The sequence below is a fragment of the Lottia gigantea genome (genome assembly GCF_000327385.1).
Source record: "Lottia gigantea unplaced genomic scaffold LOTGIsca_1, whole genome shotgun sequence".
Taxonomy (NCBI): Eukaryota; Metazoa; Mollusca; class Gastropoda; family Lottiidae; genus Lottia; species Lottia gigantea.
In genome coordinates this window covers 4,160,879-4,186,204 of record NW_008706746.1, presented here as the reverse complement: position 1 = coordinate 4,186,204, position 25,326 = coordinate 4,160,879, and the positions used below count along the sequence as shown (strand labels likewise).

The following is a 25,326-nucleotide window of genomic DNA, read 5'->3' as shown; positions in this document are numbered from 1 at the left end:
ATTTAACATACTAACTTGAAAATTCAACATACTAGCTTGAAAATTCAAGATACTAACTTGAAAATTCAACATACTAACTTGAAAATTCAACATAGTAACTTGAAAATTCAACATACTAACTTGAACATACTAACTTGAAAATTCAACATACTAGCTTGAAAATTCAACATACTAGCTTGAAAATTCAAGATACTAACTTCAAAATTCAAGTTACTAACTTGAAAATTCAACATACTAACTTGAAAATTCAACATACTAACTTGAAAATCCAAAAAAAAAAAAAATGAATGGCCCTAATACGCTTCCGTAAAAGTCTGCTACCACCCTATCTTAGACTTTACTTTAGTTTTGTCCACAAAACGCTCGAGTAAAGCATGACTTACATCAAAGATCGAGCGCAGCATACCTAAAGTCTGACTTAAGCTCGACTTTGACTAAAGTACGGCTAAAGTTCGACCGCAGCATACGGCCCTTAGTGTCCTTTTATAAGATAGTGAGAAATACTGAAAACCAAATCCATCATTTGGAATGTTAGGAAGGTACAGCAAATATTGAATTTATACATACAATTCATAGATTTAATCAGATAAATCGAAATTCTCTTCGGAGGTCATTCAAATATAATTTTGTCATTCAAAGAAATATAAAAGCGACTTACTTTTCATTAAATTATACATCACAAAAGCTACAACCATACTGGTCTCCATTTCTAGGTATATAGGTAGGAATACCTGTACAAATACCACGGGGACGGGATAGACATAAACAATAACTAAGTAATGAAATATTAATGTTAGAAATAAGACTTTTGTCCTTCACTTCCCGATCAACCACATATATCTTAGTTCTGATTGGCTAAACTCCACTACCATTTGGACAAAAGAAAGGGCAATATGAATTAAAAAACATATATTCAATTGAACATGTAAAGACATTGTCACCTGCAGGTCAAATTCAACTTAAACTAAAATAAGCAATAAACTTCTATAGAGGGTACATAATCACAAATCAGAAAGAAAGAAAGAATACTGTTACTGCTTTGAAATGTAAATCGTGGGGTTATATATGTAGTTTTAAAACGGTTTACACAAACTCGGAAACCGATAACATCAAATATCGTTATATTGAAAATTTCTATTTCGCGATACACAAAAAATCCCAAATCGCCCAACTTTAATTGTAGCGTCGGTTGTTAATCGAATCATCTTTTTGTTAAAGGATTGTTGATTCTACCAATTGATTCTCCGTCACATGACAGTCAACAAGTTAAACGTCAATGCTACCTTATAGATACAAGAATAATATTATTTTCAGTCACAAAAACGAAATAAAAACGATACTTCGAAAATGGACGCGTCAATGATACCTTACAAAATACAGAATATCGATATATTTTAAAGTGTGACGGAGACCTAGCACCATCGGAAGATAGTTGGGATACCAAACTTGGAACTTTGTGATGCAGTTCTCTGAGTAAAATTGGCAATCTTATTTTGCAAAGTAATTAAAATTCCAAACACCTTGATAACATAAATTATATTTTACTGGATAAAAGGAGAATTGCGCACCTACCAAAAAAAAAAAACAAGTACTAACGATCCGAACCGCAAAACTAAACCCGGAATCCAAAACATCATTTTGGCGAAACATTTATGCAGCTAATGAACTTTTCACCTGAGGAAATATTTCAACCAAAAATGAGTAAGTATTTCATAATGAAAAGTGGTATCAGGTGTCTAGAAGAGTAAGCATACCCTGCCTGGCGCCACATCCGTCATATCTGCTCTATACAACAAACTACAAGAAGGAACGCGCCAACAAAAGAAGTAGCGACAACGAAGTTCAAGGGACGTAACTAATGAAAATACATTTATCCAATTTCAATAGTCAAGGGTGGGAACTGATCACAATAATTGTTATATTATTATAAGAAAACAGACGCGTATCTCGCACAATCATTTTAAGTGTCGCAGAAGTTGAACGATCTAAAAGATTCTGGTAAGAAACCTTTCAGTGGGACCCCACCTACCATTTGTAACAGTAATTACGAAATTATTGACTCTCAACCAACTATCCAACTCTGGCCATCTTTGAATAGCTGAACATTTTTTCTTCGATGCCAAATTTCGTATATCGTCCTTTTCACTGAGATCCAAATACTTGATCGTTGGCGTTCGTAATCTGATAAAGTGAAATAAGTTATCCTGCGCTGAATGTATTAGACGTCGCAAGAAACCCAGAGTGAATGGCACCTTTACCGGCGTAACGCCTTGGATCCCCACTTTCACAAGCATTGGCAGATACCTTTTCATACTACGCAAGGTAAAGGAAAACCCGTACTACACGTTATTTGTGTGTCATCATCACGCACTGTACACTTAGAAATGGCATGGTCCATGAACACTGAATCTTTCTTATGGGTATTCTCGCAATTTACAAATCGACGTTGGAAACGGATCTAACTGGTGCTGAAAATGAATTTGGTTACTTACTTCGTGTTTCTCTTTCCCCCCCCCCTACCGACCGGTGATAAGCTCAAAGAAAGGTTCATTATATGTTTGTTATATATGTTTGTTTATATATGGGCAAATTATAAAATCATTGGTGTGCGATTCATGTAATACTTGTATATAAAATTCCACAGTGTGCGTTTGTGGTTTTAGTTATAATATAGGTTATAGTGATACCATAAGATAAAGAAAAAAAAAGTTCTGTGATATGGAGAAATAGGAAAAGTATGTGTTCACTGAAGTGTTCAATCGTTCTTTTTCATTTTTTGATGTAGCCTCATCAATAAGGGAGATATGTTCGGGATTCGTGTTACGGACTACCTGTAATGTTCGTGAATGTTGATCTAAATGATTCGAACATGAAACATTATGGGTTGTTCAAGACAATGAAACAATGACACTGCCACATTCATCATTTGTCATCGCCATGTCTTCGTTCAGGTTGATCGAATACATATTTGAAAAACATCGCATCGATCTTCATCGCATCCTAAACACTAAACACGATTGACCTATTGGAACAATTCAATACCGAGGAGGGATCAGATTCACGACCGAGAGATGTCAAATGTGAAATAGGCTAATAATATGCACTGCCATGTTAAACCAGGATGTTACAAGTCACAGTTTACTAATGAACATCCCAGAGTGGTGATTAAGCACTTACTCGGAAATCGGTTGACTCTGTAAACATGCCTTGTATGTGTATAGATTCTAGAAAGAGTGGAGTTAGCCGCAAAGCGTATAGAGCCAGAAGTAGTTGGAGCTATATTTTAATCAAACTAAAAAAATACAAAATAAGACATGATAACTAATAAATGAACAAACCAATAAAATAGGCTATAATTATCTCATCAAAGAGAATGGTGATTTTCAAACATGATTTATAGAAAAAATCGTATCAGACGAACTGCACGCGATCTAGGTCTTTTATATGATCACCGATCTCGCCTTTTAATTCCGTACAATCGCGACAAATTTTACATCTTGTTACTTTTAATTTTTGAATATTTGTTTTCTCTAAAACATCGTTGATTTTATTGGGACAAAGTCGACAGCAATTACCGATATCTAAAACATCTGCGTTTTTAACATAAAGAGCAATTTCTAACAATTCTTTATATCGGAACTGTGAACAATTAGCCATTGTGATGTTTTTCAATGGCCTTTTAACACAACTTAACTCTCTTAAAACCGATGTTGCGCTAATTGAGGAACATTTGGAAATATCCAATGATCTTAGACCATCTAAACATGAAATTGGTGGAATATCTGATAATTTATTACACTGTATGTGCAGATCGACCAATTTGCGACACGGTTTGAAATGATCTTCCAATGTAAACTCATCTAAATCGTCAATCCAATCACCTTTTATCGACATCTTTTTAACAGTACCAGCATGGTTCTTTAACATTTCTTCAAATTCTTCGAGAGTTTCAACACTAGCTTCTAAAACAGCTGGAATAAAAAAGTTATTATTGTGGTGTCTTCAGTGTTCAATACAATCGTTCCGATTTCCGAGCAACATGCGTAAGCTTCCAAGGAATAGCCTTGAACAACCGCCACAAAGTTTCTTAACACAATAACCGCTAGATTAAGATCCAAAGGTGTACACATTTGGTATATTTCTTACCCTTTTTTGGACGAACTTCCTCTTTTGAACCTGTAGATGAAAATTGTACAAATCTTAGTTTAATATTAAGTAATATTATTAACGTTTCATATAACACAAAATCAAAGGAGTGGTACACAAGAAGCTCAAGGCTTAGCAAAACCTACTAACCAAATGCAAAAAAGCATTAACCCCAACCTCCCAGTTTATCCCACTTTTTATACGCACACGTTAAATTGGGGTGTATTTTGTCGTCACCCATGTCCGCCCGTCCATCCGTTTGTCCACAAATGCTCGTACACACTCCAGTAGGCACAAATCTTATTACCACATGTTCTTTAAAACGCGTTCAATTTTAGCTTGTAAACACTCTAGAAGGTTCGATTATTGACGAAACCTGGTGTGAGTGTTTGTTTTCAACCAAGGAACAACCCTATCGAATATCGGAAAATTGAAAAATATTTAGTATAGCTCGTAAACACTCTAGAATTCTTGACAGCTTTAGACGAAATTTTGTTTATGACTTAAAGGCTGAAAATTTCATACTGGTAATTGTGACTGTACTGCCAAATGTTTTTATTTAAAATCAAACCTGTCAGTTGGAGTATATAACCTTGCCTGGCAAGCTATCTTTGTAAATGAATTTAAAAATATGTTTTTATAAGTTTGTGCCCCAAAATACTGTTATAATGCTACAAATTAATTTAATTTTTCGATTTCTTTTTTTTAAATTGACGCCTCCACTGAGTTGCCGCATTTTGAAATCAGCTTTGTCAGTGTTGTCCCCCATTGAGTAATTCTGTCCGCTATTTGTACCCTCAGTATCGGGAGGAGGCTGGCTCCGACACTGGCTACAGGTATAATATTGTTGCCGTCAGTTTGATCTCCGGATGACGAGATTTTTTCAACTATTTTCCAAGCAAAACAGTAATAACCAGGTAAGGTAAATAGTACCTGAAACGGATCCTTTTAGTGAAGAATTTTTTCCCATTGATATGTTAACATTTGCAAAAGAAGCTAGTGGTAATCCAGATTCGTCTGTAAAAATTTAATAAAGATATAATGCCACATTTAGATGACATGATACAAAGAGAGTAAATGATGCATTCTAACTTACACAGAAGATGGATATTGCGAATTCTGGGGTAGAAACTACATATTAACAGACTACCGTCCGAAAGATGAAAAAAAGATGAGAGTAGGCAATTGTTTTCGGCATTTTCGTGTATCGTTGATAGTTCATTTGATTAAAAGCATTCTGTGATCCTATCACCAAGTCTTCTTTCAGAATCAAGCCAAGAAGTGCAAAATTATATTCGTCCTAGTTTCAATTTGGGGTGATCATAATCAAGCATATCTTAATCGGATGCAGACCCGAATGTTTGGTTTTGCCTTCTTTCTGACGAGATGATGCACTGGTATGAAATGACACAATCAGGTGAAATTGTACACATTAAGATGAATTGGGAATAACCATAAAATAAAGAGCCATCTGGAACACTTTAGTGTATACAAATTCTAAAGACATACCTTGATGTTTCAAATCCTTGGTGTGTATTTCCACTTCTGAAATGATGTATAACAACGAGTATTATGAACTACGTATATAACAACGAGTATTATGCACAACGAGTATTATGAACTACGTATATAACAACGAGTATTATGCACAACGAGTATTATGAACTACGTATATAACAACGAGTATTATGAACTACGTAAAAACAATATAGTTGTAGATACAGATTTTTCAAGTCACTAATCGATTGATGCCTCAAGAGTTAAAATTTTAACACATAATATCACCATTGCATCATTCGAATAAGATAGTCATCAGTTTGTTAATTCGAACTGTATGTTAAACACTCAATCAGTCAATCATCATTTTGAATAATATTAATCATTGCATCATTCGAACACAATAATAATCATTGAATCATTCGAACATTATATTAATCATTAGTACATAATACGAATCATTGAATTATTGGAACATTATACTTATCACTGGATCATTAATACATAATTTAGATCACCGCATCATTATGATTAAAAAATATAGCATAATTCGATCATAATATAAATCATTGCATCGTTAGGGAACAGTATTAATCATTGCATTTCTAGGACATGATATTAATCATGACATCATTAAGACAAAATAGTATTCATTGTATCATTGGGACATGAAATTCATTATAGAAACATTAAAACATAAAATTAATCGTTGCACAATAAAGAAATACTATTCATCATCACATCATAAAAATGTCATTAATAATAAATATTAAAGGTATACTACCTCTTGGGATAACCCAAAATTTGATATTTTTAAACTTGGCCGAAAAGAGTCTTTGCTCATCTGTAGACTGGTGTCAGAACTATACTACAGAATTCCTCTATAGTCTATAATCCGATAAATCCATACATCTAATAATCCAATAAACTAGTAATGTTGAAACACGTTTATAAGCCTTTTTCAATCATTACTTAGTTTAATAATGGTTATATCGCGTTGTGTATATAGATTCGTTACTCATGGCACCTGGTAAGTGTATAACTGATGAATATTTACAGTTACTGACCAAGTTTGAGACTTTAAATTGTATGTTTATTCTAAGAGGCAGTATACCTTTAATATAATATTAATCACTGAATAATTTATAAAAACATTGAAATATTGGGACATTATATCAACATCGCATTATAAGGAAATAAAATCAATATATTAGCATCTGGTTTAAATACTAATAAAATATACCTTTACATTTTACACAATTTTTATCACCCAACTCAAATTCTGCCTTTTTTTTCATCTTGATATCCGTTTTTCTTTTCGATCCGCCATTGTGTGTGCCTAAATTTGATAATAACATTCATGAAAGTATAGTATCGAATCTTGTTGATACAGACATTATTAGGGCCCTGTCATAATATAACGACAGAGTAATCCAGCGTTTCAAATTTTTGGCGTATACGTGACGTATTCATAACAATTTGCACGCCCATGCTCGTAGGTTAGAAATATGTTTTGAGTATGACCCGCGTATTATGGCATATCAAAGTATAATTTTTATACGATTATCGAGGTAGCGTGCTTCATTGTTTTTGCTTATACAAAACTTGCCCAAAAGCATGCTTAATAGACAGTTGGTTAAGGTTGTTGATGGTCAGTCATTATGATAATATTTTCGATGGTTTAGTAGGCATGCATAAGTTGTCAGCTACATACAACTACATTTTGCAAAATCGTCTTAATTCGAGATAATTGTTTTACCTTTTGCATCAAATTTATCAGCGACAATGATTTGACCTGAAATGAAGCATACCTAGCGTAATGGAGTATATTATGTGTCTCAATCTCTATAGCCTAGAGCTTGTTTTTTCTACGCCGATTTCTTACTTATATCGGGCATTTGAAGTCATGGCTACTACTACAGACTACAGCCACAGGGGTTTTTAACAAAAAAGCTGAAAACTCCCCTTTAAGATTTTACGGTCGTTATCATGACCTAATCGAAAATATAACATATCTGATTATTTCACCTAAGGCGTATCATGTTATCATCACATTAGTATGTCTAGTTAACACTGGATGTGTCTATAATTTTATTACGCTCAGCTTTTGCTGAGCTTTTTGTTTGTAGTATTGTGCAGTAACGGCGGGTGTGGTGACCAGTTCCTTTCCCTGAACTGTTAAAATTGGATGAAACTTTCATCAGTTACCTCCCCTGAACTTTTGAAATTGACTTTTAGTTTTCGTGTTTGTTGAGCTGCACTGAAATATTTTCTCACTAATGATTGATATAATTCCTTTTGTGTAAAGTTCATGAGCTGCTACCAATTATGTTGTTTTTAGATTTCGGGTTTCGTTATGAAGTTCGAATTGTTTGTAGGCCTACTTGATTTATTGACCATCCCCTAGCTATAGCCTATAATCTTATCAATCCAGAAAAGCATACCAAATTTTCTAATATCACGTTTCATCCAAGTCATATGGAAACTATGTCTCGAGTCTCTATAGAGTAATGCAGCTGATTTTGCACTTCGGCGCTAACTAACGAAAATGCCGTAAATTACCACGAAGTAATTGTCCAAATCACTTGAGATCTTACCAAACAATACTAGCATGCCAAGATCCATTCAAATTGGATGAAATATCTTGCAATTATTCTGCTAAAGCCCAACGCAGACGAGGAACATTTTAAGTGAACAATCGTAAAAATTTTGTTTGGATCATTTTTTCACCGTCTGCGGATTACAGAAACACGAACAAAAATGTTCGTGAGAAATGTTCGTAAAATCAAACATGTTTGATTTTTTAAAATTGTTCGCCTCCCGAACAATTCTTTGTTCGCCGTCTGCGTTAACGACGAACATTAGCGCCGAACATTCATCGTCATTGGACTGTGGAGAAGGAGCAGATTTTAGTAGATATGTGGTCGCAATCTGCCTCAATATTGTGTTGAACTCGTCTTTGTCAACCCGGAAATATCGCCGATACATTGCTAGTTCGTCAGCCGACAGCTCTTGTACGTTGCCGAACACACCCTGCTCTTTACGACGTTGAATCCAGTTACGGACACAAATGCTCCTATTTCGCCGTCTACGTTGGCGTCTTTTTAAAATTAATAAAATAGTTAACGTAATTTTACATTTTCTTCTGGACGTCGCCATTTTGAGGTCATGTGATTTCCGTGGCACTGGCGTATTGTTCGAGCTAAATGTTCGTCGTCTGCGGAATTATGTTTGTCGTCTGCGGATAACGGAAAACAAATATATTTGTTCCATGTTTTTGTTCGTCGACAGAAATGTTCCTCGTCTGCGTTGGGCTTAACAAGCAAATTTTGACGCTTTTTCCTACGTCAACAGTGGCGTTTCTAGGAAACATGAGGTGAGGGGGCTTTGACGGGGCCACAAAATATTCGTGCATTACAAAACTAAAATCACAAAAATATGAATAGGCCTACGTTCTTTAGTTTTACAATCTTTATCCCCCATCTGAAATTTAGACTTGTCATCCATATCAACTTTAAGTAAACTCTCTGTTTCTTTTCCTACAAAATTAGAATGTCAAAGATTAGTCCTAAATCACATGTAAAAAAAGAAGCGTTGCTATTGCTCTTGAAGTTTATTCATGCAAGTTTATTCCTAAAAAAATTGATAGATTTCGACCAAATTCCTTGACAGTACAGGTTCTCTCACACAAAGAAATCACCAAACAAAATAGGTACAAAATACTTGCTCCTTTGCCCAATAGGAGATTATCTTAATCTTACCTCTTCCAATATTTGTATCTAAAATACAATCTTCAGCTTGTATCATCTCTGGAATAAAATACTTGTTTTATTCACTATATAGCTTAGGCCTGTATAAACGAATGACAACCACAGTCATCATCGACTAGAAACAGGCGTCAAAATTTCGACTGGCCCATGTTCTATTTTCTAGCAAACTTTGTATTTTGTCGACCTGAGCTAACAGAATCTGTGATCATCAAATTTACTGCAGTTGCTTGTATTGTAATCCTTTAATTATTCTATATGAGTAGGCCTATTTCGCTTTTCTTTTAAATCTTCAGCCGACCTGTGCATCTCAGAATTTATTAGTATTACCTTTGTCAACAACACAGTTTGTATTTCCCATCTTAAATTCGGATTTATGTTACTGTATGTCTCGCCTAATACAAAGCATAGCAGAGAAAGTTCATTAAGGTACATCTAATTTTTAATATTTGCACTTGAATCAGACTTCTATGTGAATAAAAGCGGTTCTTGACTTTTGATTGGTTTTTTTCGGCCTAAAGGAAAGGGGTGTCTGAGGCATAGAAATATGAAATAGAGCTACGAATAGTTCAAAAGGTTTAGATTTTTTTAACTATTTGTTTGTTTTGTGCCCCTCCATTCTGTTCCAAACAAAAGGTATAAAATAACTACAGATGAAAACAAAATATAACCAAATACCTTTCACAGCTTCTCTTGTATTGATATTCTCTTCTGCAACAAATCAAATAAAATATATACTGCATCCATGACTAATGTTGCTAATGTGGAAAAGAGTTTTGCACTGACAATTTGTTCAATACAGGAATAGCCTTATTCGGTACAGGTTTCTTTTCCAAAATATAATTTCTGTGGAAGCATAATGGTGATATATGTCAAAGATCATAGGAATGAGCGACAGAGCAAATGAATGATTGTATAACATCGGGAGCTTTAATTCCTGAAAATCTTCTCCTCGATAAAAGTAGCTAAAAGGCCATCTTAAACTTACCAACTGTAGAAAGGTTTTGAGTCTCGACTTTTATGACTGAAATTAGAAAACGCATACTTATTACTATTAGCTTTAAATGACAATAATCGAAAGCGCTACATTTCTATTCAAAATTTACGCGAAAGACCACAAGGGAAAGAAGACTAAAAAAGCTTTTGAATGTTCATAACTTGAAGACCCTTACCATACGCTTTGGTAGCCAAGTAAAATGTTTAGTCAAGAATATGTATCTAATCATATAGATAACTTTCGTTTCGTTAGTTATAAATCCTTACTTAATATTCTTTGATATGTTCATTGATATTGGTTCAAATTGCTTTCAAAATATATCTTCGAACTTTTTCTGGAATACCACCAAGCCAATTGACTTTAATTTCAGGTATTATTAACACTTTTAAATAATCAAAACCCATAGATTCTCCTCCAATTTAATTTAAATTAGTATATCATGTCTTTGGCTGTAATTTTGAAAGGGTTTTATTTGAGGGGGTCGGAGAAAGTTGATATCGATATCAACTGGTAATCAAATATTTTGAAGTCTTGAATGAAACTTACGATCTGTAGTTGTACAATCTGTATTTCCCATGTGAAACTTACTTTCCTCTCCCATATCAACATTGAATCCAACCTCCGAACATCGCCCTGAAAGAAAAACCATTCCTCGACACTTGAACAAGGATAATATTTCGAAAACCGGTTCGTATCAATTGCGTAAGTTTTTGTTTTACTTGTTATAATTTTTCACATCATTGTTAGCGTTATTTATCACCTAAATATATATTTTTGCATTGTTCATCATAACTTTGATCTTACTTTATATATCCCCAAACCCAGTTTGACTTATTTGCATAATTTGATCCCCACATTTTCACGCTAGCATATACAGTTTCCTCCTGTTACATCCACTGTACATTCCCTTTCTAACCTCAAGTTATTTTCATTATGCTCCCCAACTACAACAACCACTGGCAAGAAGCCAGACATAGAAACACTAATCGTCAACCAAACCAATATCACGGCCCTGTCTTCCATCGACCTCTACCACCTACCAATCGCCGACCACCAACCAACCCATCCAGCTATATCCCACCTCATCGCCGACCTACCTACAACACCTACCAATCAAGAGGTAACCATCGACCTGACCAACAACAGAAACGACTACCAGTCCACCGACGCCAACCAGTCCCCACTCATAAGGAGGAAGAACCCTTTGTGAAGGTGTTCTTCCAAGTTTTGCAGTGCCTCCATCATTTGGCAATCCTTACCCTTCAACAGCAAGGCCAACCAGCGTTTACCTTCAAACGCAAAGTCTCTGAGTTGGATAGTTTTATCCGTTCAGCAATGAAAACATCAGCTGTTGACGCGAATATTAAATCCCTCAATCGGACATGGCTCTCTAAGGTTACGCAGGTCCTGATCGACCATTACCAAACCACACTTCAAGAGAAGCTGACCATCATTCGTACCAAGTCTTTAACATCACCTGCCGTCGACCGCATCGTTTCTCATGCCCTGTCCTGGGCCTGTCTCACTCAAGCTGTAATCACCAAGTTCTACCAAACAATCAACGAAACAAAAACCAGAGTAACCATATCTCTACCAACTGAAATGGACACTACATCTAGAGCCACCACGCTGCCGAACCAAACCTCTAAACGAGCCCGAAGTTCACCTACTCCTAGTCCAGCAGACATAGGTAAACGCTCTCGTAGAGACTCGTCTTCCCCTTCCACACCATCTGAATCTTCACCACGTGATCCAGGATCCGCCAACCTTTCTTCCTTCTGTGCGTTTTTGGACCAGCAAACCACCCCTCAGTCTCCATCCAAGTCGAGACGTGTATCCAGACCTTCCCCCCCTCGAACCAGATCCCAGTCCGTTCCCAATGCTACAATTCTAACAACTACAAAACCAGTACCAATCACACCGTCGACGACCATTATATCCGCTATAACCAAACCATATTATCACCAAACCAAGGACAAATCATTATGGAAGCTACCTGCTCTAAAGAAATCTACCTTAATAATTGGATCATCTAACCTGAATCGAATTACCAAAACCAGTTCAGACACTGAAATACATTCTTACCCCGGTGCCCAAATCCATCACATACAGTCAATCCTGGAATCATACGACCATGATCCCAAACCTTCTCAACAACCGTGATCAGCTACCAAAGACCTCCTTTAACCAAGCCCAGAAATTAATCGCCACAGCCAACAAAACCTTCCCAAACTCCAAGATCCTCTTCACATGTATACCCATTTCAAATAAAATCTCGAATAAAGCACAACAGAACCTCAGCACTCTCAACAACATGATTATGGAGTCCAGTATCAACAGCGCAACAATCTTACCACCCTACGAAGAAGAATTCGAAGCAGTTGATAATCTTTATTGGTCTCCAGAAACAGCAAACAGCATTTATTTGTTTTGGATACACCAGCTTAAAGCATCGAGTAAGTCTTTAAACTAATTACTGGGGATAAAAATACTGAGAGGCCACCGCTAGGCCAAACTGTAGTTAACTTGAGCCGCAAAATTCTCACACCCCTTCAGCATTCAATCTTAGACCGTGGACTTAAATTTATTCCCACACCAAAGACAGCTAACTTGAATTATCTCCGACCATCCATTGAACGATTTCAACGAAATCTTAGCTGCACATATTTTTTTCGAAACCACCCCCCACGTGGTGCTAGAACAATGTTTATTACTAAATCCACACCCCCTCAGGCCGCCATCCATCCTGAAATATTGAAAGCATTTGCGAGTATGAATAGCCAAACAGTGAACCTTTCCATAACACACGAAAAGCCTAATCTCACACGTGAAGCGTTAAACTTACTTAAGAAAGACGATAGCATTGGTATTAAAAAGAGTGACAAAGGTTCATGTTGTGTCATTCTGAATAGGGAGGATTACGTTTCAGAAGCAGAGAATCAACTGACTAATCCTAAACATTATGCCATTTTACCGAAACCAATTTTCAAAGAAACTGCTAACATGATTCACAATATTCTTGCCGATTTAGTCAAAACTAGTTATCTCAAACAGAAACAATATGACCATCTGTCTGCTAAACCTGATTGTCGCGAGAGACATTTGTACACTTTGTCTAAAATCCAACCAAGGAGTGGTTTATCTCGAATAAAATCCCTAAAGGCCGCCCGATTATATCTGACTGTGGTAGTGAGTCATATGCAGTGTCAGAATACATTGATCATTTCTTACTACCTCTAGCATGTCAACATCGCGCCTACCTTAAAGACACAACCGATTTTGTCAATAAAATAAAAAATCTTCGAGTTCCCTCTAAAGCTATTTTAATTTCTATCGACGTTTCTTCTATGTATACCAATATCAATAACACTACTGGTTTAACGGCAGTTCGTAAAGCTTTTAATAGAAACCCAGATCCAAAGAGACCCGACGATGCAATTCTACAGCTTTTAGAGATTTGTCTTACATTTCACATTTAATGGTAAAACATATTTACAAACTTCAGGGACAGCAATGGGCAAACGATTCGCCCCTTCGTACGCAAACCTTTTCATGGCAGAGTGGGAACGTGAGGTGTTGCCCCTCTGTCCATTTGACCCACTTTTTTACGGACGCTTTTTGGATGACATTTTTATGGTTTGGACTTATTCTATCGAACAGTTTTGGGAATTCTTTGAAATTCTCAACAACCACCATCCTTCTATCAAACTAACCGCAAACGAGAGTGACAAAAGCATAGACTTTCTCGATACCACAGTCTTTAAGGGAGATTCCATAGCTGAAACAAATAAACTGGATATTAAAGTGTATTTCAAAGAAACAGATACTCATCAACTCTTGCACAAGAGCTCCTTTCACCCAATACATACCTTTTCTGGTATAATTAAGTCACAAGTTTTACGATTTCATCGAATTTGTACAAGATCTTCTGATTTCAACCAAGCCTGTACGATTGTTTTCTCAAAACTGAAAGAGCGTGGGTACTCTAAACGATTTTTACGAAACATAAAAAATTCCACATTAGCACAGATAGTAGCTAAAAACAGACTTTATGCCGAAGTACCTCCAGGTTTAAGAAATGCTCCATGTTTGTCCAGTAGATGCAAAACATGTCCCTTTATATCAGAAACTCATTATTTTGTAAGCAACTCTACGAATAAAAGGTACCCGATCCAGGAACATCTAACATGTGAACATTCGAATGTAATATATTTAATTTCATGCAAGAAATGCCCCAAACAATATGTAGGAGAAACTAAGAATAATTTACGAACTCGCTTTAATGCTCCTAGGTCAGACATCAAATTAAAGAAAGACAAGCCTGTTTCTAATCATTTCAACCTCGACGACCATTCAATAGACGATCTCGCCCTAATCCCAATTGAGCGTATAGAAATTGACTTGCCCGAAGATGAAACTTACCAAATCCCGTCAATCTAGGGAAGCCCATTGGATTGAGACATTGAATACAGCAAGACCTATAGGACTAAATATTCATCATAATGTAAGCATAGCACCCTTTGTTGTCCCGTTTAATACAACCAGCAATCGAGCAAGCAAGATAGTTCATGCCCACTATAAGAGCCTTCAAGAGAAATTCCCCCATGTCTATAAGCAGAAAATGATAGTTGCATATTCAAAAAATAAGAACTTAAATGATAATATTGTTCATAGTAAACTAAAAACAATCAGTACATAACAGATACTATACTTCCCGCCCATCGGGCGAGTTATTTTTTCTAATTTCAGATCAGAATAAGAACAGAAGAAAACCCAATATCAAGACCCTTAATCCTAATTTCTAAATAAAGTGTCTGCTCCACCCTAGGCCTGTACATTTGGGAGAATCATACCTCCCTTCCCCGAAATCTAAAGGAAGATAACATGCTTACTATTAAATTCAGTTGTTTTGTTTCTGTGAAAGATCTGATTGCATTTAGCGTCGTACAAAATTGACACCATAGAAATGAAGTGAAATGTAGAGTTTTAATTTTTGAAAGTTTTTAAAAAACAATGAATTTATCAAAAAAAACAAAACAATATTATACCTGCCAAGTTAACAAACCCAACCGCAATGAGTAATGTTCTGCATTGTCGGGCCATGTTAGCGACAGTCGTTTGCCTATGCCTAATATGACCAACAGTGGCTTGGTAGGTCCAAATGGACGGGAGGGGCAGAAACCGTTTTTGGTGCTCCTCCACCTTTTTCGGAAAATGCTTTTTGTGCAGTTCAATTTGAATAAACATTTAAGGCAATAGACCTAATCCTAAACCAGATAAAGAGGTTCAAACTTATACTTCTAATGGTAGTTAAGATATCTTAATTCTTAATAAGAGCATAATATTAGAATATCGTCGAGTTCAACTTTTAAATAAGCGCTTTTGACAGATCTCGAGACCCTTGCCCGAAAGTGTCAATTAGTTCATCATAATCAAGTGACCAGCAAGTCTGTCACTCAAATGTCATCAGCAGAAGGCCTTCTGTTTTCCACCATTGAGGATCGAGATATTGGAGATTTGACTCGTTTGCGGACAGAAAAGTTGCGTTCAGCTGTCGAAGAGTTGACAGGGATGGCTACTGCGATAGCCTAGACTTTGGTTAAGACAGGTTAGGCATCTAAAAAAATGGTATTGTGTCTGACAAAAGAGTTGCACGGCATCAGAAAATGGGGAACTTTTTCACTTCTACATCCTGGTAACTAGTTGGCATGTATGGTAGGCGGAATGGCTTTTTATTCAATGTTCTTCAATTCTAAATTCTTATCTCTTAATTTGCACGCTTAATTTAACATTTGTTAATGAAAATTGACATTTGTTTACCTAAAATAATAATTTGTACTGAAAATAAAAATTCTTCGATAAACATTCGCTTTTACAATTTTTGAATTAAAGGGGTAGTGCAAAGTCGTTTTTTAGATTGTTAATAAATGTGTGGAATATCTCCTGGATCGTTTATCTTTTACAAAACAAAATTAAAAAAAATTCTCGAAAAGTTACTTTTCTCAAAAATGGAAAGAATACGAACTTTCCGAGAATTGCCTATAAAATGGCGGGCTTTGTTATCACGTCGTGTCAATGACGTCATACCCACAACATACGTCAAAATGGAAGCGGTAATTCCACATGGCGAAACATCGGATACCTCTTTAGAGTCAACTGATTTTGGCGAAGCACGGGTATTATCACAGGGCGAATTGGATTCGGATCACGCTGAAGAACCTTGCTATGAAATTGGACCATATATGTATGAACCTCTTGCTTCTGTTGAAGAAGAAGAAACTGGCACGAGTGACAGTGGTGGTGAAGATTGGGCGTGGCGGCTTCAGACCGATCGTTCAGGAGAATGGTAAGAATAATAAGCAAATCCTACCCTAATGCTTAGTAATAATGGTCAGATTATTATGACCATGTCTAACCGATTTCGAGGATAAATAGTGAGTCATATCTAAGATCAACGCTAGTTTCGAGTGTGGACGGATGGACGGGTGCTGTTTTTTTTTAAACTGAGTTTAATATTGAAGTCCTGACCTCGACCTCGCAAGCAAAGATCACACAGCATGAAGACTCAACAGGGCAGCGGGTTGAATGTATAACTGATCATCCGGGAATGGGACCTTTATTCTTTAATCAATTTGTTTTGGAAGTAGCATGGTTAGGCTACAAGCAGCAATATGGTGGACACGCTTTTAGTGGTAGACGGGATGAGAGATACCGACATATAGCTTATAGACAATTCGTGCAATGGTGCTGGAAAAGATGTCAGAGTTGTTTTGCCAGCATGTGTCGTCTGTTGTATCCGTGCACATTTTCCTCCACCAGGTCGAGAAGAACTGTACACATTTAGAGGGTTTAAAATGCAAAAAATAAACATGCTTGCTTTAGAGTAAAGCATTGATTAACTTGTCTTTTTCATTAACGTTATTCAAAATTTTTAAAATAGCCCAACAACCCTTCTAGCCTCCACAATGAGTAGAAGAATGTCTCGTATGTAACATCACTATAAATGAAGACACTTTCAATCAAGCTGCCCTCTTTTGTGCAGATAAAAACGAAATAGCACTTGGTTTGTCCCTTTGTTTCATTGAATAAAATCACACAAAGTACGATCATTACCATTATTAACTTAACACAAAAAGTTCATTTAATTTTAGGGTAGAATAATTGACAATTTACAACTGACAAGCCAAAACTTACACAAGATTATTAAGAACTTAACCTATCTGAATATAAACTGAACTATTTGTGATTATGTTTTTTATAATAATAAACTCTTTATTTTAAACGGGTCAGAATTAGATCATTATACAAAGTCGAAGACAGAAAAGAATCAGTATAACTTACATAATATTTCGATATATTGTTATAATATATACACAAGTGCATGTGATGGAAAGAAAAAGATGTACGGGTTACTACAGGTTACAAAAGATGTTAAACAATATTCAGATAAATCAACAATGACATACAAATATGAATTTTGATAAATAATTATGAAAAGCCCATATTTAAGATTTACATGTATGATAACAAGTTTACATGGAGATCTTGAGGAACTGTTGTACATTCAGGCGCCTTCATTTCATTCTTACAACTGAGCATCTTACTTTCTCTGTTATTGGCACTGTCACTGATCTTCAATAATCCTCCTTTTCCCAAACTTGACTGCTGCAGATCTTTGAAGTGGTTTTGGCAAAGTTGAATTGGAATTGGGTTGAGTGGCTTGTTTTGTTGGGACAGCCAAACCATTCAATCTAAGCCTATTTAATATAATGAAAAAAGTAACAATGATAAGTTGATAATAATTATTCGATCTAGGAGGGAAGTAGGTTATGTGTAGGTCTTTTCAAATGGAAAATTTTCAAAAGGCATTCTCAGACATGGCATGCATTTGACAATTATATTTTGAATATTTGTTACATCAGAGAAAAAAATTGATTTAAAAGCATAACTTAGGTTCATACACATTTCTAAGTATAATGTTTATGGGTGGATCTTGGTGATGTGTAAAAGATATATATAGTTTAACTACATTTTAATCATAAAATTGGACGGCGTGCATCTTAGTTATGGGCGCAGCCATATTCAATTAAGGGACATAACTCTCAATACATAAAATGATCAGAGGAGTCCGAAACACTGGACACTACATCCCTTCCCCCTTTAGATAAAAGAACATTGTCACTGGTTACATAATAGCACTGAAAGTTATTTGTGTTCTTTTCAAGTTAAAATAAAATTAAAAATGGATAACTGTCCACTTGATTAGATTTAAAATATTACGCATTATTTAGCACATTGATTAAATATAATGTTACTCAAATCACAGTTCAGAACAATTGACTAGGAAATAATTAAAATTGCCCTAAACATAGTCATTTAGATAACGGGGTCTATTACGATGTCTTCTTGGGTTTCTTCTCATTGGTTGTGGAATTACTGGATTTGGTCGTTGAGCATAACTATCATCCTCGATGTCATCTTCAGAATCGGATGTTGCTTTATTGAGCTGATTTGACGTAGTTGGTACTCTTTTTAGTAACGAGCTGTTTCTTGCATAAACTTTACCATTAGGTCGTTTCAGTGTAATCATAGATCCTTTAACATCTAATACAACGGATGGTTCAGCACTAAAAGGCGTAGACAATTTATTGACTTTATTCTGTTTCACTAATACAAAGTCTCCTTGCATGAGATCGGATGATTTGGCATGGAACTTTTGATCTGCATATGATTTCATCTTACATTTGGCAGCTTTATCGTTTATTCTAGCCAATTTCTGGTGGTTGTCTTCACTTGGTGTTTCTAATGAATTTTCTGAAAGTTTGGTTTTGATTTGACGATTAAACAACAGTTGAGCTGGTGATACACCGGTTGTAGAATGTGGCGTTGCTCTATAGTTGAGTAAAAATTGATTAAGATCTCTCTTCCATTCTCCCCTTTCAACAAAAGATGAACGAATGTACTTTTCGATCGTGCGCATAAACCTTTCAGCTTCACCATTTGCCTTAGGTCAGTATGGAGTGACACGTGCATGATGAAAACCAACAGTTTTAGCATATGATTGAAAATCTGCACCATTAAATGGGGGTCCATTATCAGATTTAAGTTCGTGAACAATTCCATGTGTAGCAAACATTTTGTCTAACTTTGGTACAATACAGTGAGCTGAGGTTGATTTGATGATTTCTACTTCTGGATAACGAGAGTAATAATCTATAACCACTAACAGATAGTCTAAAATCAGCACTAACATGACTCCAGGGTTGTGATGGAAATTCTGTCATGTGAAGTGGTTCTGGTTTTGGCGAGGTTCCAGTGTTTGCTGATTGACAAGGTATACAATGATTGATGAGTGATTCTGTATCTCGATCAATGTTGGGATACCATACTTTTTCTCGAAGTAATCGTTTGGTTTTAACAACTCCTTGATGACCTTCGTGAGCTATTTTGAGACAATTATCACGTAGAGATTCTGGTATTACCAATTTTGAATTTCTGAGGACAACTGATGAAACAACCGATAACTGGTTTCTGACGTTGTAGAATGGTTTAATGTCAGGATCAGCCTTATTCCAGATATTGGTGTTGATAGATTGAATCAATTTCTGCATAGCTGGATCCGTCGATGTAGCTTCTCGGATCATCTCTAAAGTCATAGATTTTGGTACAGCATTATTAGCAATATAATTAACATATTCTTCTATGTCTCTATCAAAATTTGGTTGGCAGGGTTGAGGGTGTCTCGATAAGAAATCAGCAGGATTGTTAGCTCCTGGTTGATATTCAACTAGTAAGTTGTATGGTTGCAAACGTAGTAACCAACGTTCAATTCTTGCTGTAGGTTTGGAAAGTGGTTTATTAAAAATCCCCTCTAATGGTTTGTGGTCCGTGATGATGATGAAATCTTTTCCATAGACATACAGATGATAACGTTCTGCAGACCAAACTATGGCAAGTGCTTCACGATCTATTTGGAGTATCTTCTTTCAACATCAGATAGGCTTCTGCTAGCATAAGATATGACGAAGCGATGATCACCTGCATCAACTTGGGTAAGTATTGCTCCGAGTCCTACAGGACTAGCATCTACAAAGATCTCTGTTTTTCTTGCAGGGTCAAAGTACGATATAACTGTCTCGACTGATAGACTATCCTTGAGATTTTGGAAAGCTGTTTGATGTTCTTCAGTCCATGACCATTCGATTCCCTTTTTAGTTAATTCTCGGAGAGGGTCGGTGATTATCGAATGATGTGGAATGAATCGGGCTATATAGTTTGTCATTCCTAATAAGCTTCTTACAGCAGCAGCATCCTGTGGAACAGGTGCTTCTTTTACTGCAGCAACTTTAGCAGGGTTTGGAGATATACCCTGAGGCGAGAATGTAAATCCGAAAAATTCAAGTTTGTGTTGGTTGAACAAACATTTGTCGAGATTTAGTTTAAGATTCTTTTCACGTAGGCGTTGAAATACCATATGAAGAGATTGGTTGTGGTCAGTGTCTGATTTACCATAGACAATGATATCGTCGGAGATGTTCTTTACACCTGGTATGCCTGTCAAAACTTGCTGGATTATGTACTGGAATATCTCAGATGCAGAAGATAAGCCAAACAATAGTCTTTTGTACCTTCTTAATGTTGTAAGGTAGCGTGATGATGAGGCTAACTCAATTTGATGATAACCTTGAAAGAGATCCAGTTTTGAAAATGCTGTGGATCCATTAAGGTCATGTATGATTTCATCTAAGGTTGGTGTTGGGTGACGTTGTCTGGTAACAGCTGTGTTGGCTGCTCTCATATCAACACATATTCTGACTGTGTTATTCCGTTTCGGTACGATTACAATGGGCGATACCCAAGGTGTCGGTCCAAATACTTCCTCGATGATGTCAGAGTCTTGAAGTTTTTGAAGTTCAGCCTCAACTAATTTTCTTGTATGGAAAGGAATGCGTCTCGCAGGTTGAGCAATAGGTTTAACTGTTTCGTCTATGTGGATTTGGAATTGGTAGTCTTTTAGTTTGCCTAATCCTTAGAAAAAAACATACTAGATCAAGTTCTAAACAAGACTTGTACCCAATAAGAGTGCTTGCTTTCTGGTCTGTGACATAAAATAGTGCCGTACATTACTTGATTGGAGTTTCTATAGTAGCATCAAATACTCCTAGGATTGGTAGAGGAATTGTTGAACCATACACGTAGATCTTAGATTTTGGTGTTCTCAACTCTAACGCTTTATGCTTGATGATTTTCTGATATGTTTCCTTGTCGACGATATTGACTGATGCTCCAGTGTCGATGATAACAGGAATGGTTACACTAGCAATGGTTAGATTAGTAAGCGGTTGCTTGCTGTTGGTTGGTGAGTCGACTGTGAAAATATATTCATCATCAGAAGATGATTGACTGTCATGAATAAGATTGATTGATTTAGGTTTGGATCCTCCATTATTGGATTTCGACTTTGATTGGTTATATCGATTGGTTGGTTTAGCAAAAGTCTTGGTATTCGTAGATGTGGTCGGTCGACCTCCTCCTCTACAAACTCTTGCAAAATGATTTAACCTTCCACAATTAGAACAGGTTTCCCCTTTTGCTGGACATGGTTTGTCTACATGGGGTCAAAATCCACCACATAAGCCACAGGTTTGGTTTTGGTTATGCCGATTAGATTTGGGATGGTTGTGAGGTTTAGAATTCTTGGTTCCACCTGATGACATATAGTTGACAGATTCTGATTTTGTGGTACCGGTACGTGACGAATGATCCATTTGGTTAGTTTGACTCTCAGCGGATTCCATAGCTTGTGAAATATCTATGATATTGTCGAGTTTAAGATCCTTCTCTCTGAGTAGACGCCGTTTAAGTCTTGAAGACGAGCATTTCTCGACTACTTGATCAGCAATGGCATCATTAACATCAGGAAAATCACAAGTAGCTGATAGTGATCGAAGGCGAGTTACGAACTGACTGATTGATTCACCTGAATTCTGACTTGCTTGTTTGAAAAATATATCTTTCGAATCTGATGTTTTTCTTTGGTTCAAAATAATCTTTCAATTTATCAGATGCCGTTTTAAAATCTTCACCAGTATCAGATAAACCATCGAAAACTTCTTGAACTGATTCACCTGCAAGGTGTAGAAGTAATGCACGTTTTTGTTTATCATCCCTTACAACCAAAGCCAGGATGTATACATCAAATCGGTCACGCCATTTCTTCCATCTGGTTGCCAATGAGCTATGGTCGGAGTCTGCTTGAAATTTCGGAATCGCCGACAAATTTAACATTTGAGCCATGGTAGATGATATTTATGTGACCATTACTTTACCTCGTCGCCAAATATAATGTTTATGGGTGGATCTTGGTGATGTGTAAAAGATATATATAGTTTAACTACATTTTAATCATAAAATTGGACGGCGTGCATCTTAGTTATGGGCGCAGCCATATTCAATTAAGGGACATAACTCTCAATACATAAAATGATCAGAGGAGTCCGAAACACTGGACACTACACTAAGCACATCAAATACTTTTCTTTGGTGATAAGACCTACCTTTTCGCAAAACCCATGTTGAATTGTTGTAAATTATCAAAACAATCGTCAGAAAAGTACTCTGCGCACAAAACGCTTCTTGTCGACTGACTCAATTTATCACGCTTCACTTGCACAAATTTTGTCCACAGGCGAGCTCTCTCATGGTTGTTTGGCCATTCTTGTAGCTGACTATTAGCATGGCTACAAAAGATAGCCACACAGTGGCTTCTGTCACTTCTGTTTTGGTACAGTGGAGAAAATGTCGGGCATCAACAACAAGTTCTGGATATGACGTCACTTTCCGAAGATTCACGAAAACTGTCGAGGATTTTTTGTGGCGTAACTACGGGCCGTTGCTATGAATTTGCATATGGTTTTTTAGCGATAACTCGGGAACGGAATGAGGTATCGAAATGAAAATAACTACATTATTTTTGTAATATGGTTATTTACGTAAAAAGGACATAAAAGGAAATTTGCACTACCCCTGGCGAAATATAATATATCCTCAAATACAAATCTAGCTCAACATATTTTCAAATACAAAACTTAAAACACAAAACTTGAACAAATGTTCAAAACAAATGTTCAATAACAAATCTCGCTCAACAAATCTTGCGAAACATTTCTCCAAATACATGTCGAATGTATTTGAAGGTCATGATTATGTCGACAGATGTCGCTGTACAACCAACATAAAATAAGATATAGGGCCAGATTATGAGATAGTCTCTATCACCCAGTTCAATTTTCAACGCGCTCAACTACGACGACATCCTGCAATTTCCGTAAATACGTAGACCCCTTGCTACGACTGCAATTTTTAATTTTCATGAGCTTGAATATATATCTACTGTAGTCCTAGTCGCTTGTGTTTTAAAATGTCTTTTAGTTGAAGAAAATCTAAACATGACCATATCATATTGGATAAGCCTATTGTCAACGTGAAACTTGTTTTTATTTTCTTTTTAAGTTATTATCTTGAATTTTCAAGTTAGTAACTTGAAAATTCAACATACTAACTTGAAAATTCAACATACTAGCTTGAAAATTCAACATACTAACTTGAAAATGCAGCATACTAACTTGAAAATTCAACATACTAACTTGAAAATTCAACATACTAACTTGAAAATTCAACATACTAACTTGAAAATACTAACTTGAAAATTCAACATACTAGCTTGAAAATTCAACATACTAGCTTGAAAATCCAAGTTACTAACTTGAAAATTCAACATACTAACTTGAAAATTCAACATACTAACTTCAACATACTAACTTGAAAATTCAACATAGTAACTTGAAAATTCAACATACTAACTTGAACATACTAACTTGAAAATTCAACATACTAGCTTGAAAATTCAACATACTAGCTTGAAAATTCAAGATACTAACTTGAAAATTCAACATACTAACTTGAAAATTCAAAAAAAAAAAATGAATGGCCCTAATACACTTCCGTACGCTTCCGTACATTTTGCCTCTGTGATTTTCTAAAAAAAAGGAGAGGAGGTTTCATAGGCGTAAGCCTGATCTCCAATCCTTTTCTTAGGAATAAAATGTTGTTTACAAAAAACAAAAACCCGACAATCGACATAGCCTAAAAAAAATTCTCAATGTTGCGGTAACCCGAAAATAACTATTAACACACACAAGAACCAAAAATTCTTCTACGGATTTAGCGAGTCTTGAACGACTTCTATCCCTCCTTCGTATGACTCCTGTGAACTTCAGTCCTGATTTTGGAATTATTCAATTAAGCTCATGAAAATTAACAATTGCAGTCGTTGTAAGGGGTCCACGTCTTTATGGAAATTGCAGAAAGTCATTGTAATTAATCGCGTTGAAATTGAACTGGATGATAAAGGCTATCTATAGTCTATATCTTATTTTATGTTGGTTGTACAGCGACATCTGTCGTCATAATCATGACCTTCAAATTCATTCGACAATTATTTCGCAAGATTTGTTGAGCGAAATTTGTCATTAAACATTTGTGTTTCGTATTTGACGTTTTGCATTTGAAGTTATGTTGAGCTAGATTTGTATTTATAGATTTGTATTTGAGGATATTTTGACAAAAATTCTATTAATTCAATGATTGGAAAACCGAATGTTTACCGAAGAATGCTCATTTTCAGTACAAATTATGATTTTTGTATACTAATGTCAATTTTCAATGACAAATTAACAATTAACCATGCAAATTAAGATTGCAATTAGATTTAGAATTAAGAATTTAGAAATAGCAATAAAAAAACATTGAATAAAACGCTATAGGCATGTCTGTGACAATCTTTGCTTTAAAAGGATTGTGAAGAAAACCTTCCAGGTTTGGCCCTGTTTGTCTTGTATGTTTCAAAAAGCTGAAATT

General features: G+C 35.9%; 1 protein-coding gene across 1 annotated transcript; it reads right to left on the bottom strand.

Annotated features, from left to right (window-relative positions):
* Positions 1–24,383, bottom strand: LOTGIDRAFT_82929 (hypothetical protein; the record flags this gene model as incomplete). The annotated part of the gene is made up of 3 exons (XM_009045626.1): positions 1–129; positions 23,949–24,094; positions 24,263–24,383. Coding segments are annotated over 3 exons (396 nt in total), but the record flags the coding sequence as incomplete, so codon positions are not given.
* Positions 24,384–25,326: the final 943 nt, after the last annotated feature.